Here is a 14,869-nt window from a genome sequence, read left to right as displayed (position 1 = left end):
GGCATCTGACTAAGGTCTCTAACTTTCCTGCTGTTTGCTTTGTCCCATCTTGGCTGATGAAGAAGCCAGTGGAGCCTCGAATGCTTGCAACGAGTCTACTGTGCCTTTCGGTTGGCCAAGAAAGGTCTCACTGATGGTATTTGTTTGCATTTGTGAAATGGCCAACACAGCTACTCCTGGGAGGTAGAAGAGAGTCACAAAAGCACAGGCTTGTGTGTGTGTGTGTGTGTGTGTAAGGAGAAGGGCAAGCAGGAGAAGTGAACTGAAAGCAAAAAGTCTCCCCTCTTGGGGTGCTGTGGGGGAACTGAAGCCTGCATAGAAAGGGGGGGCTGGATCTTTGCAGTATCTTCAGACATTCCTCTTCAGGGGAGTTTTCCCTTTGCCTTTTGCTCTTCCCATCGAAGGCAACCAAAGCAAGAAGGAGGAGAGGGAGAAGCTGGACCCGGGCGGGAGAGAGAGGCAGCCTTTGCAAGGCCGACTTTCTCTTTTCTTTCATTCTTTTTCTGGCTTACTCTCTCTCTCTCTCTCCTTTTCGCTCTTCCTTTCTCCCCTGCCCTCCTTTCCAAAACTGGGAGGAGGAGGAGGAGGAGGAGGAGGAGGAGGGAGGGGGAGAACCGACTCCGGGAGCCCTTCCCTCCCTGCCTGCCTCCCTCCAATCGGGGCCCTGCCAGCCCTCCGGAGGCCGCCTCGCCATTGGCTGGGATCTCCGAAGCTGAAAGCGCCGCCGAGGCTATTTATTCGGGCGCCTCGGAAAGCGGAGCCGAGAGGCAGAGAGCGAGAGCCAAGGAGGCCCAGCGCAGCCCTCGCCTTCCCCTCGGAGTCCCTTTCCCCCGTAAGAAAGAGGGGCGCGGGGAAGAGGCGAGAGAGAGGGCAGTGGACCTGGATGCCCCCCGAGGGTCCCTTGGCAGAGAGGAGCCAAGCCTTGGCCGAGTGGGGCGCCGTCGGGGCTCTTGCTGCCGAGGCTGCTCTCCTGCTGCTGCTGCTGCTCTCTGCCGCTGCGCCCGCCTTCCCTCCCGCATGAATCTGCTGGAGCCCTTCCTGAAGATGACCCAGGAGCAGGAGAAGGGCCTCTCGGGGGCGCCCAGCCCCTCCCTCTCGGAGGACTCGGCCTCCTCCCCTTCTCCCTCGGGGGGCTCCGACGCCGAGAACACCCGGCCCCCCGAGAATAACGCCGCCTTCCCCAAAGGAGGGGAGCCCGCCGCCGCCGCCGAGCTCAAGAAGGACCCCCTGGCAGGCGCCGGAGCAGGGGCAGCAGCCCCGGGGGCAGCCGGAGGCGGGGGTCCGGGCGAGGAGGAGGAGGACAAGTTCCCGGTCTGCATCCGCGAGGCCGTCAGCCAGGTGCTGAAGGGCTACGACTGGACCCTGGTGCCCATGCCCGTCCGCGTCAACGGCTCCAGCAAGAACAAGCCCCACGTCAAGCGGCCCATGAACGCCTTCATGGTCTGGGCCCAGGCCGCCCGGAGGAAGCTGGCCGACCAGTACCCGCACCTCCACAACGCCGAGCTCAGCAAGACCCTGGGCAAGCTCTGGAGGTAAGGCGCCCCGGCCCCCAGAAGACGCTGCCACGCCCAGGGCACTGCTTTCTCTGGCCCTTAGGGCTTGACACCAGGGACTGGCAATCCCAGGATGCCATAGCAGGAATTGCAGAAATCATCCCCTTGGACCCCGCTCGAAGTGCCCTGCCTCCCTGCTATGGAATCCTGGGATTGTCTGCTGGAATTTAGTATGCTCTTTGGCCTTGTTTTGCTTTGCTTCATCCTTTGCCATATGCCCCTAAGTCTTGCCCTGCTCTTACCCATGGCTCCTATCCAAATCCATCATTTTGGCCCCAAAACGTGCCCTCGACTTATAGTCAAGTCTATCCAGCACAGTCATTCCACTGAGCCCAGGAGGCTTTGCTTCTGAGCAGAGGGAAATGCCCAGGCTGCATCCACACTGGAGCAAGGATCCAGCCTGAGGCCCTTTCCCCGCCCCAGCTCCATGCTCTGCCATCCTGAGGTTGGTTGTTTGGTGGCTATTTAGCCTTCTCTTTCAGAGAGCTCGGGTGCCACAACAAACTACAAATCCAAGGGTTCCCTGAAATGGAGCCCTGGCAGTCCAAAAGGTGTCGAAGCACATTCATTTTGCAGTGTGGCAGCAGCAGCAGCAGCAGCAGCAGCATGAGAGAATGAGAGCAAGGGAGGATACATTTGGTCCCTTGGAGTTTGCCTGCAGGCCCTTTGGCTCCCCAGGAGTGGCTTCAATCCGGAGCTGCTTCTTTTGGCTGTGTCCACACTGCAGAAATAATCCACTTTGACACCACTTGGACTGCCCTGGCTCCATGCTAGGGGGATCCTGGGATTTCTAGTTCATTGGGGCACCTGAGCTCTCTGACACAAAGAAGGCTAAATATCTCACCAAAGCAATCGGTCCCAGGATTCCATAGCCCTGAGCCAGGGCAGCTACAGTGGCCTCAAATTGGAGAGGGAGAAGTGGAGGGAGAGGGTTCTCCATGAAATCTTGCGTTTCATAGGAAGTCCCATATAAAGTCTGTGGTTTATGGCAACCCCATGGATGTCACAGGGTTTTCCTCAGCAAGGAATCCCCAGAGGTGGTTTTGACAGTGCCATCCTCTGAAACGTAGTCTATAATGCCTGGTATTCATTGGTGGTGTCCCATCCAAGTACTGACCAAAGCTGATCCTGCTTAGCCTCCAACATCAGACAGAAACTGGTGCCTTTAGCATAGTTAGATATACAGTACTTGGACATAAATCCCACCCCCGCAAAGCATTAAGGGAGTTTAGAGACAAGGTATATTAGTCAGGTTGGGCTGGAAAAGGGCTTCTGAATCAAAATTTGGGGTGTCACTGCAAATCTGGAGCAATGTATCTGTATTTTCTACAGTTTGGTTTAGCTTAGGGGGCAAAAAGACTCTGGTTTGGTTCTGCAGAGCAGATGCCACACCAAGAGAAAACAAGAACGGTCAAAAAATGAAGCTGTTTCTAAAGTGGTGAAATGCTAAATCTCATTTAAAAAACTGTATTGCAATCCAGCCAGTCATATGGTTCAAAAGGTCTACTTTTGTATCCTAAACAAATGGATTTCATCTTCCCTTAGATCCCTTTTTCGGGGAGAAAGGTGGGATATAAATGCGGTAAATCAATAAAGTGTACAGATATATTGTAGTTACTCTTAAAGGTTTTCTGTACATTGTTGTTGTTGTTGCTGCTGCTCTTATGGTGGGATTTTCATGGGGGTTTCTTGGCAAGTTTCTTCAGAGGAGGGTTGCCATTGCCTTCCCCAGTGGGTTGACATGGTCAAGCCAGAATATGAACCCTGTTCTCCAGAATAATGCCCAGGGGTAATTTCTCTTTATTACTTCAAAAGCTTGGCCAAGCTATTGAAAATAAATAAGAAGACTAAGCCCCAGCACAAATTGCACCTTACTCAGGACCAAAACTTAAAACAGGCATGGAAAGGGTGTGATGATGGCTGGCATAAGTTGGCAGGGATGAACCAAGAGGAGGCTGGATAGGAAGGATGACTTGCCACGGAGGGCGGATTAAGGGAAAGTGAGTCACCTGGCTGCTGCCATGCTTGTGACTTGCAAAACAGAAAAAAAGTGGGGGGGGGGGGGAGAAAAAGCTAAGCCTGATTTGAAAGTGGAACAGAGAGTTCTCTTGAATTTAGCCATAGAGCTATGGTCAGCATATGTGGGAGCGGGAGCCACCTGAGATGTCTGATCCTTCCTTGGAGGTCTTTAAGCAGAGGCTGGATGGCCATCTGTCAGGGATGTTGTGATTGAGAGTTCCTGCATGGCAGAATGGGATTGGACTGGATGGTCCTTGTGGTCTCTTCCAACTCTATGATTCTAGGATTCTATGATTTTATGATTCTATCCCTAATCTGGTACTGAATCCACATTTGTGGGTTTTAAGTGGGATGGAGTGGCATAGGTGCCAGCTTCAACCAAGTTTCACTTAAGAGAGAGGGAGGAGGGAAATTCCTGCACTGGCTTCTTGTTGTTTTGGGGTTTTTTCCCACCTTACTTTGTTGGTTGTCTCATACCTTGTTGGCCACCAACACTGTCTACTAGTTTCTTCCAGGGCAAGATTGGGAGTTAAAAAAAAGCCTAAAAGAGATCCTCAATTGGTTAAGCTGGACCAGTGCAGAGCAGAGGCAACTGCCCTTCCTGACAAGGCCCAGATGTCCCAGGGGAAGTTTCCAGGGAGAGAGATGCTGGAATAGACAGCACTGCCCCATGCCTCCTTGCTTGCCAGGTGTATTGTGGATCTTTGGCATTTTGGGCAGCATGGCATACTGGCACATCAGGGTGTGGATCAGGAGCTTCATAGGACCAGGAGCTCATTTGGCACACATTCCTGACCTCCAACAGCTGCCTGGCTGAGTGTTGCCCACAGAACGGCCCCTTTAGCACAGATCTAGCCTAAGTGGTATGTACTAGAAATTTCAATTTTAGTTGCAGCATAGACATAAACAGAAGCCAGCACGGTGTAGAGATTTGGGTGTTGGACTATGTTGCTGGAGACCAGGGTTCAAATCCCCACTCAGTCATGGAAACCCACTGGATGACTCTGGGCAAGTCACATACTCTCAGCCTCAGAAAAAACCTGATAGGTTTCCTTTAGAGTCACCATAAATCAGGCACACAACAGCAGCATAACCCTAAATAACCACAGGCCTTTCCTGTCTTGCTGTGTCCCACTCAGGTTATTAAATGAGAGTGAGAAGAGGCCATTTGTTGAGGAGGCAGAACGGCTGAGGGTGCAACATAAAAAGGACCATCCAGACTACAAGTACCAGCCACGGAGGAGAAAGTCAGTCAAGAATGGGCAGGCTGAGCAAGAGGAAGGAGCTGAGCAAACCCACATCTCTCCTAATGCTATCTTCAAGGCCCTGCAGGCAGATTCTCCTCAGTCTTCCTCCAGCATGAGTGAAGTCCATTCCCCTGGAGAACATTCTGGTAAGTACACCATTTTCCAAAGTTCTTTTTGCTGAAGAAAATAAAGACGTTCTCATGCAGACAAACACGTAGAAAGAGCTGAATTGCACAGCATAATTAGCAGTCTGCCAGCTGATGGATCAGTAATATGAGTTGTGGGACACTGTACACAGTACAAACAGCTAGATGTGCAAGGGAAGTTGTGTGTGCGTGTGTGCGTGTGTGTGTGTGTGCGCGTGTGTGATATGTCTTCAAAAATCCATCACAGTTATGGATGTTTCTAGGGAAATGATATGGAGAAACATCAACACAAAGTATAATTTACACACAGTGCAATTAAAAAGTCCTTGCCTTTCTCTAAGACAATAACATTAAAACATTATGGTTTAGGGCCATGTAACTACCTATATTCAACGGCGATCCATTGAATTATAAGTCAGCCTTCCAGCCTCTCATTTCACGCACCTCCAGCCAGAGTTAACTATTAACTGAACTATCACAGTTAATACAACACCTTTGGCTTATTAAAATGTCCGTCGTTAGATTTCCACGGCTTTATGGCACTCTCTTTGTGCCCATATCAGTAGGAAGAGATAGGCCCAGGTGTGGTCCACCTGCAATTAGACTTCAAAGGTGGAAAAGGGAGCAGACATCTAACATGAAGCTGAGCCATTTCCTTTATGTCTCCTACAGGGCAGTCTCAAGGGCCTCCTACTCCTCCCACCACCCCGAAAACAGATGTCCAGACTGGTAAGCAGGACCTAAAGCGGGAAGGTCGCCCACTGCAAGAAGGAGGGAGGCAGCCGCCTCACATCGACTTTCGTGACGTGGACATTGGCGAGCTCAGCAGCGACGTCATCTCCAACATTGAGACCTTTGATGTCAATGAGTTTGATCAGTATCTCCCACCCAATGGCCACCCAGGCGTCCCGGCTACACATGGCCAGCCCGGCCAAGTCACCTACACCGGCAGCTATGGGATCAGCAGTACTACCGCATCTCCTGCTGGTCCTGGGCACATCTGGATGTCCAAGCAACCACCACCTCAGCAGCCACCGCCACCCTCTCAGCAGCCACCACAGCCACCATCCCAAGCTCAACAGCCACCACCACAGCCACCACAGCCACATGCATTGACCTCTCTGAGCACCGAGCCAGGGCAGCCTCCCCAGCAGAGGACACATATCAAGACAGAGCAGCTCAGCCCCAGCCATTACAGCGAGCAGCAGCAGCACTCCCCTCAGCAGATGAGCTACAGTTCCTTCAACCTCCAGCACTACAGTTCCTCCTACCCGACCATCACACGCTCACAGTATGACTACACAGACCACCAGAGCTCCAACTCCTACTACAGCCACGCCGCCAGCCAGAGCTCCAGCCTTTACTCCACGTTCACCTACATGAACCCAACCCAGAGGCCCATGTATACACCCATTGCAGACACTACCGGGGTGCCTTCCATCCCTCAGACCCACAGCCCCCAGCACTGGGAACAGCCCGTCTACACCCAGCTGACCAGGCCGTGAGGTTTTGAATGAGGGTAAAAAACTTCCTCAGACTCAAGAACGGTTTTAAAAACAAAAGGAAAATTAAAAAGCTAACCATGAACAAATGAGTGAGTGGTGAGAACAGAAGAAATCCGATTCTGCCTTGTGCACTACAGCATCCTTTTGAAATCAGCCAGACTGTTCTGCTCAGTAAAGAAACATTCCCTGCTGGACTTAATACTTTAATTTGAAGGCGATTTCTTTTTATTTTTCCTTCTACAAGTGACCAATTTAGTTTGCCTAGCTATGGACTTTGGTAATTGTTTTTTTAACAATAACTAAAAATATTTTTAAAAGACAAAAAAAAGAGAGAGAGAAGAGTCATAGCATTCCTCTGTGAGGAATATTCTCTATTTTAAATATTTTTAGTATGTACTGTGTATGATTCCTGACCAATTTGGGGGGATTTGTATGTGATTTTACTTCATGTTTTTAGACACACTTTAAAAAAATGTTCCTTTTTTTTGGCAGTTAAACAACACTTAGCCAAACAATATGCCTTAGCTCTTTGCCTTGCTGTCAGAGGTATTTTTATATGGTCAATTGTCTTTTGCTTGTTGAGAGCAAAAATGTGTGCATAAAGTCAATGAAAACAAAAACGGGGGGGGGGGGATTTCCTCACTAACCAGTGGTTACTTGCTCAATATAATAATGTTGATTTGGAAAGAGATGATATTTTTCTAGCTTGGAAATAAACTATGTTTTGGGATAATCTTTTTTTAAAGAAATAACACCTTGAGCCTTAACTTAACATTCATGAAAAGCCTTAAAGAACAACCTTGTGTTAGCTTCCAAGAGACTTGCACAATGATTCCCTCACTGCCAAGTGGGAAAATGTGAGTCTCCAAAGGAGAAGAGCTCAGCTTGTAAGGTCTGAAGCTTTTTTCAAAAATTATTTTGTATTCTTGGCAACCACCAGCACCCAATTATAAAGCCACCAAACAGCATTCCCTAACCTTGGCATGCACATTCTCTCTCTCTCTCTCTCTCTCTCTCTCTCTCTCTCTCTCTCTCTCTCACACACACACACACACACACACACACACCACCTCTACCTTGGCTTCAGACACAAGGCCTCTCCATATGAGGGAGAGTTTGGATAGTCCAAAACATACCTTCCCTGCAAATCCCATTATGAATTGGATTTTCTACTCCATGAAACCCATTGGCAGGAGTGGCAGTGATGGTGGCAATGGGGGGAAATATTGACTTTAGCAAACTTGCATTGGTGTCTTTTTTAAAAGAAAAGAGAAAAGAAAAGAAATATATATATTTATTTTGTGAAAAGAAGTTTTAATCATGCGTTTTTTTCTTCCATTTCCTCCTTTCCACATTACAACTTCTTGTAATGTAAACAGAAATGGCAGAGTCTTACACGGATGGTATATGGTGCCTAATCTTTAAATTATGGTCTAAATCAATAACCTGTTATTTATCTCTCTTGTTCTTTTTTTTTGTATTTTTATTATTATTATTATTGTTATTGTTGTTATTCCTTCCGAATGTGTCTTAGGTTTGTACAAATACATCTGCTTCCTTTTGTTGTCTTTTCTGTCTTGCTTCCTCTTTTTTTTTTTTTTTTTTTGTTTGTCCTTTTTTAAAAGAATAAACTGGAAAGCTTCCCTCATCCCCTTGATTTTCTCACTGTACAAACACAAGATTGCAAAAGTAGTGTATCACTGAGTCTTTGGCTTTGCTTTCTGCCTCAGAGCTTCTGGACTCGTGAACTGGGCCTAAGTTTGTCTACACATGCAGCAGAGATAATAGGAAGGCAGAATAGTCTGCACCACTAAAGGTGGGGATGCCATTTTTAAATGCTTCCCAGAATGCTGGGGTTTTTTTTTAAAGAAAAAAAAACAATCCTCCCTTGTACTTTTCCTTTTTAAAAAATATGCAGGGATTTCTTTTACATGTATTTTTTAAATGATTGTGTCAGCTAGAGCAGTACAACTGACGCTGGTACCTCAAGGTCTGACTGCTTCTACATAAGCACTGCATCTACATAAGCCAGACCTTCATGTGTCCAAGTGAAGCAATAAAAAAATGGGTGCAACTGTCAAGATTTGCTGCTCTGTGAAGCTTCTTTTCCATGGGGTTTGCACATTTCCATAGGGCTTTGGGATCGAGGGATGTCTCCTTGAAAACCCCAAAGTAATGAAGGGAAGCTGCAGACCAGAAGTTCTTGATGGATAGCTCCCAATGTGCCCTGCTCACCTTCCACTTCTTCCTGCAAATCGATTTAAGGGGGAGGTTAAGGGGAGAACTAACTTCAGTGAAGCTGTGGCTGAACAGTTACGGATTGCTTTTTTTTAAAAAAGGTAGCCAACTTTTTTTATTTTAAAAAAGATATATTTGTTAACAGTTTTGTAGGGAATTCAGTAGAAGAAAAATCTTAAAGCACTCTTATAATATGGTATCTTTTCTATTCCTATATTAAAAAGCAGATCTTTTTAAAGTATTTCTGTAACTTAAAAGACCTGTCCTTTTAAAATCAGTTTTAGATAGGGTTTGTGTGTGTGTCATTTTGTTGCAAATCCCTTTGGTTCTCTGTAAAACTTACCTTTTTTGTATATTATTGTTTGCAATAAATATACGTTGTATTAAACTTTAAATGCAATTGAGTCAATTGAACTACAATATCTATTGCTGAAGGAATAGATTTTATTACTGAAGCAACAGAATCTTTCTCTTTCCTTCTCTCTCTCTCTCTCTCTCAGTAGGGATACATCAATTAGTTGTATTTTTTATTCAATCACAATTCTGGGAATTGATGTTTTCTGAGAAATTCAACCTTCTCTGTCAGAGAGTTCTGGTGCCACAACAAACTACACTTCCCAGAATTCCATAGCCTTAAGTCATGGCAGTTAAAATGGTGCCAACCTGGATTATTTCTGCAGTGGAGATACAGCCTCCAGCAACACAGTTGCCAGATCCTGAGATGGGAACATAGCCTTTTCATATCATAGTTAGGGGGGAAACAGCTAGTCCTCTCCTGCCACCCTTTACATGAGATGAACTTACAACTCACACTGGCTTGTTACACTGGGTGCTGGCCGAGATTGGAAAAATTGATTACTGGAACATTTGCTATTCTAAGGCTGACCAGATTTTATTTGAGTTATTCACTACTCTGTCTCACATGCCTTCACTCCATGCAAATACCACACTCCCTGCAAATGTACTGTCTTATAAGATGAGTCACAGTTGTACTGTGTATATATTATAGAAATAACATATGCAAGAAATTGCTAATTTCCAGCAAGCCTGATGGATTTGAGGGGAAAGCTACATTAAGAAGGGGACATTTTGAAGCAGTTGTCAGAGTTGACCACCCCATTCCTCTCTTGTCACTTCTCTACTCCTGTGAAATGCCCTTACTGATAATCTACACACAATAGTATCATTTGGAGATAGCTTTTTCATACAGGGACATATGAGTAGATTCCCCCTGCTATCCAATTTTAAAAGGAAGCTAGGAGCTTTAACAGCTCAACTATGATAACAGCAGAAGGCTAAGCAGCAGACATTACCATGTATACTTCTATGGTCCCATAAAATCTTGATTTTATTTGAAGCTCAGTGTAGATGCCATGTAGTGATTGGACACATCACTGTCTGGCAGCCTTCTTTTTCATTTGTATAAGAAGACTACACAAGATCATTTCTAGAGGGGTAGCCATATTTGTATGTTGCAGCAAAAAAGAACCTTGCGGGCCTTCCTCAGCTGCATCTGATGAAGATGCCTGTGTCCGTGGACGCTTGTGTCATACTAATTGCCACATGCATCTATGAGTTGATAAGACTAATATAGAGATTAACTAGGTAGGGGACAGGAGAGATCTGTGAACGCTGAGGATATAATTTGACACATTGAGCATGCTTTGAGCATTGATTGCAGTGGATGTCTGAATGCATAAGTTTATGCTGAGTTGTGGCCTGGGAAAGAAAAAAGTGGGTAAGTCATGTGCACACATGTCAAAGGTGGTTCAAGCACGAAGGATGGAGGAAGGATGCAAGGTAGACTGTTGACTTTGGCATGGATCGGTTGGGGAGCTTTTCAAGATCATATTGACTCTCAGGTCCTCTCCAGCAAAACAAACAGATGAAATCATTCCCCAAACCTCTGTGTTTTAAATCCTGAGCTTTGCTGTTCTGCCTTGCACTCTCTCTCTCTCTCTCTCTCTCTCGCTCTCTCGTGCCATTGGTGGGGATTCTGCCCACACGTGTTTTTGTAGTTGTGAGGTACAAAAGTAGGATATGCCCTTGCTGTGGATTCCAGTCAGGCACTGAAGTAGGGCCTTTCCAGCCAGAGATTAACATCAGCAGGTGTAGCAATATCATCATCATCATCAAGAACAACCAAGATGAACTTCTCCTTATTCAAGGCTGAAGCTAGTGACCTAGGTTTGATGTCATATTTGTGTGCATGTGCGTGTGCATGTACGGTGCTATAATGTACTAGTTTTATATTTCTATTCTGCTTATTTGGGGTTTGCTATTTCTGACTTTTTGGTTGTTGTTTTTTTCAGGGTTTGTCCTATTTTAAAGAAAGATGGGATAAATTGCAGATAAATAAGTAAATATTCATTGGACTAATATGAGAAGCTACACAGACTGGAAGAGAAAGGATGCAAAAGGACTGTTGGGAATGAAAATTGAGGCCCACAGAAGATTATTTCCACCCCGTGGAATTATCCTAACGTCTCCTGCTCTCTCAGAATCTGCCGCCCTATTTGTGTACATTCTCTCCAGCTATTTGTTAGGACCAGTAAGGGTCCTACCAAGGTATTTTGCTGCTTGAGACAAATGCACTAGACCCATCCACTCTAGTGCATGTACCTTAGCTGACTCAGCTGACAGTTGATTGATGACAAGTTGGTGTCCTCCATCACACCTGAGACTTAGGGTAAGGGGCCTGGATCAGGTCATATTGGTATATATGATTCTGTTTTCCAAGAGACAAGAAGGAGAAACTGTCAGAACTGACAGCCTATACAACGTGAGAGGATCATTTCACTGCCAGTCGTTCTGGGGCCAGTTCATATAACCAAAGGATACACATATTGTCTCTGTCGGTGGCATGAGAATGATATGCATCTTACCACCTGTGAAGTGCACCACCACCAAATATGAGCAAGAATCCTGTCAGTGAACCACACTAACAATTGCAGTTTTCCCAGAATCACACAGCAGTGGTGCAGGAAAACAGCCCAAATCTGCTGGCTCCAATCAGCCTATTTTTCCAGTGCCTTATCCTTTCAGAGTCATTGCACTTGCAGTCTCCCCCCACCCCCCCTACTGCTGCCACCACCTGCTGCTGGTCTAGGGCATTAACAAAGATTTCAGCCAAGGTCTTCTGGATTCATGATGACAGACTCTTCCTTCTTTTTTTCTTTTTAGGTGCTTGCAGTCACCAGGAATAGATATTTTATTTTATTATTTTATTTTATTTTGTTTATTGGTTGAATATTCTAAGCTGTTAGAAGACACAGTACATTCAGAATGAACATTCCAAATCTTAAGCTATAACAGATTTTAGATAAATAAGAGAAATATAAATATACCAAATACAAATTACAGAAAGAGAGAGAAATGCTATAAAAGTAAGAATGAATATAAGTGCAACTTTATATGAGGCAAAGAAGCTTAGCCAGCCATCACATCGTAACTCCTACTTTAAAAGTCCAGTTTTTCAAAGCACAGTCCCTTTGTGATAACAGTCACCATCCCAGTGCAAAATGACCACACTGAGAATTGCCTGTGCTTGTTATGTCACACCCAAAATCCTTCACATGCCACTTGGAAAGAAAACTAACTCCTTCAGCGTAAATGGCTAGGCTGAGGCGAAAGTAGAAATATAATTTTAGGTTTGCTGGCACTAAGTAAATTGTCTGTTGTCTGGTTTTACTTCTCTTGGCCCAGGCTCTGTCTCAGCAATGGCTTTAGTGAAAACTGCAAGATATTTTTAAAACTATCTTTAAAATAAAACATTGCTACAAATTAAGATCAATCAGCCTGGCAAAACAGACTTGCTAACAATCCTTTGCCTTTGATTTTTGTACCACCACTGACTCTGTTACAAGCACAGGCTACATCTAGCAAGTCCCATGTCATGCTTTTCCTACAGTGATGTCCATTTTGTTTTTTTACACCAAGTGCATTTGGGCCAATTTATACTTCTTAGCTCCTTGCCTTGTTTTGCACATAACAACCACAGATGTTTGCTGCATCTATGAAAGGACAAAAATGTGACATAGTTCATGACACTGAATGAGTGCAACCAAATGGTTCAGAGCACGTCAGAATGACTGGTTATGCTAATAGGAAGAAAGTTGTTGCATGTCCAGTGAGGTCATTGGTCTATCTAGGCTTGTATCTATCACTAACCAGACAGGAAGAACTTCCAGCTTCCTTGGCACACTGGTGATTAAAGGCATTGCACAAGAAGGTACAAGATACTTCCTTCCTCAGAATCTTTAAATGTACTTAACCTGGCATAACTGGTGGTTACACCAGTGTAAACTGCCTAGAAGATTTCAATCTGAGGCTGCATCTGCACTGCAGAAATAATGCAATTTGATACTATTTTAACTTCCCTAGCACAATGCCATGGAAGGCTAGGATCTGTAGTTTGTTGTGGCACCAGAGCTCTCTGACAGAGAAGACTGTATTGCTTGCAAAACTACAAATCGCAGAATTCCACAGCATGGAACAATGACTGTTAAAGAGGTGTCAAACTGCATTATTTCTGCAGTCTAAGACAGCAGATATAGGGAGCGAGGGGCCAGTGGTGGGATGTTAGAGGACTGAGTTGTGTATGCTATGTGGCCTTCCCCATATTATACTCCCTTGCAAAAGATTGGCTTTTGTCTGTAGAATTGTGTGGTAGTAGGGTTGCCATAACCCGGCTGCAACCGGGTTTTTCCCGGTTTTGGCGGCACCTGCCCGGTCACGGCATGGGTGCAGCCAAAAACCGGGAAAAGCCCGGTTGCAGCGGGGTTGCTAGGCAACCCTGGGGCCTCGCTGCCCTCCTCCTCCTCCACCGTGCATGGCCGTGCGGAGGAAAAGGAGGGCAGCGAGGCCTGGGGCGGAGGAGGCTGCAGGGAGGCGGCACCTCTTGGGCGTAGCAGTGCCAACCTCCACGCCTCCCTGCAGCCTCCTCACCTCCTTCCTGGTCTCCGCGGGGGCCAAGAAGGAGGCGAAGCCCCGGCCATCGCCGGCGGCCTGCTCGCCTCCTTCCTGGTCCCTGCGGGGGCCAGGAAGAAAACGAAGCCCTGGCGATGGCCGGCGGCCTGCTCGCCTCCTTCCTGGTCTCCGCGGGGGCCAGGAATGAGGCGAGGCCCCGGCGATGGCCGGCGCTCTCCTCGCCTCCTTCCTGGTCTCCACGGGGGCCAGGAATGAGGCAAGGACCCGGCCATCGCCGGCGGCCTGCTCGCCTCCTTCCTGGTCCCTGCGGGGGCCAAGAAGGAGGCAAGGCCCCGATCCTGGCCTCCGATCGCGGCGAGGCCTGGGGCCCAGGCGGGGAGGGAAAGCCTCCTTAAGTGGAGGCTTTCCCTCGCCACTTGGCTTCCGCTCCCCGCCGCGATTGCGAGAGGAAATGTAGGACAAAATTTTCAAATGTAGGACACATTTTTGTGTGTCCTACATTTGAAAATTTTGTCCTACATTTTCCCGGTTTGGAGGTCCGGCACTATGGCAACCCTATGTGGTAGGAGAGGGCAATTCTCTTATTTTTATGGCTCAGCAAAATATCTCAGGACAGCTCTGACAAAGGCCTTTATGGACCTGAAAGAATGGCTGGAGTTCCCTAGTTCAAATAATAATAATAATAATAATAATAATAATAATAATAGGATTTATTTATATGCCGCCCAATCACTGGGAATCTGGGCGGCTTACAACAGAGGGGATAATAGATGGTTCCCTGCCCTCAGGCTTACAATCTAAAAGACACGACACAAAAGGAGAAGGGAATGGTGAGGGGGAAGGGATCAGGTCCAGCATTCTTTTCTCCCTCTGAGGCCTGGACCAAGGCTGGAGGGAGGGTTCTTCTTCTTTAGGCTTGCCCTGATGGATCTTGGCTTGCCTGGTCAACTCCCTCACGGGCTGGAAGATGACAGTTATGGAGGGAGGAGTCTCTTCTTCCAGGCTAGCCCTGATGGAGCTGGGCCTGCCTGGTCATCTCCCTCACAGGCACTATAATGCTATGCTCTAGAGTAACTGGGCCCCCACTTGGTTTTGTAAGGAATGGTTTAGTCACTAACCTGAAACACCTGCACTTTTTTTATGCCAACCTTGTGCTGAGCCAAAACTTTTCAAACTGTCTCTCTCTTGGTGGTGGGAATCAGTTGTGAGACTGACAGATGTATTTTTGAGAA

The 14,869-nt window shown here is 46.7% G+C and overlaps 1 protein-coding gene across 1 annotated transcript; it reads left to right on the top strand.

Moving 5' to 3' along the window:
• Positions 1–780: 780 nt before the first annotated feature.
• LOC149322357 (transcription factor SOX-9-like) lies at positions 781–9,061 on the top strand. The gene is made up of 3 exons (XM_089540344.1): positions 781–1,532; positions 4,712–4,965; positions 5,638–9,061. The coding sequence occupies exons 1-3, from the start codon at positions 1,018–1,020 to the stop codon at positions 6,468–6,470; spliced, it is 1,602 nt and encodes a 533-aa protein (XP_089396470.1). The 5' UTR covers positions 781–1,017; the 3' UTR covers positions 6,471–9,061.
• Positions 9,062–14,869: the final 5,808 nt, after the last annotated feature.

This window comes from Sceloporus occidentalis, unplaced genomic scaffold (assembly GCF_023333645.1).
Source record: "Sceloporus occidentalis isolate IW3139 unplaced genomic scaffold, rSceOcc1.0.p SCAF_1, whole genome shotgun sequence".
Taxonomy (NCBI): domain Eukaryota; kingdom Metazoa; phylum Chordata; class Lepidosauria; order Squamata; family Phrynosomatidae; genus Sceloporus; species Sceloporus occidentalis.
Note: the sequence above shows the minus strand (reverse complement) of the source record. Positions and strands in the feature narration are given on the sequence as shown.

Excerpts from the sequence above, each read along its gene's own strand:
- LOC149322357 (XM_089540344.1), top strand. The coding sequence starts at position 1,018 with ATGAATCTGCTGGAGCCCTTCCTGAAGATGACCCAGGAGCAGGAGAAG. Across the intron at positions 1,533-4,711 it reads ACCCTGGGCAAGCTCTGGAG|GTTATTAAATGAGAGTGAGA; the intron begins GTAAGGCGCCCC and ends TGTCCCACTCAG. Across the intron at positions 4,966-5,637 it reads TTCCCCTGGAGAACATTCTG|GGCAGTCTCAAGGGCCTCCT; the intron begins GTAAGTACACCA and ends TGTCTCCTACAG.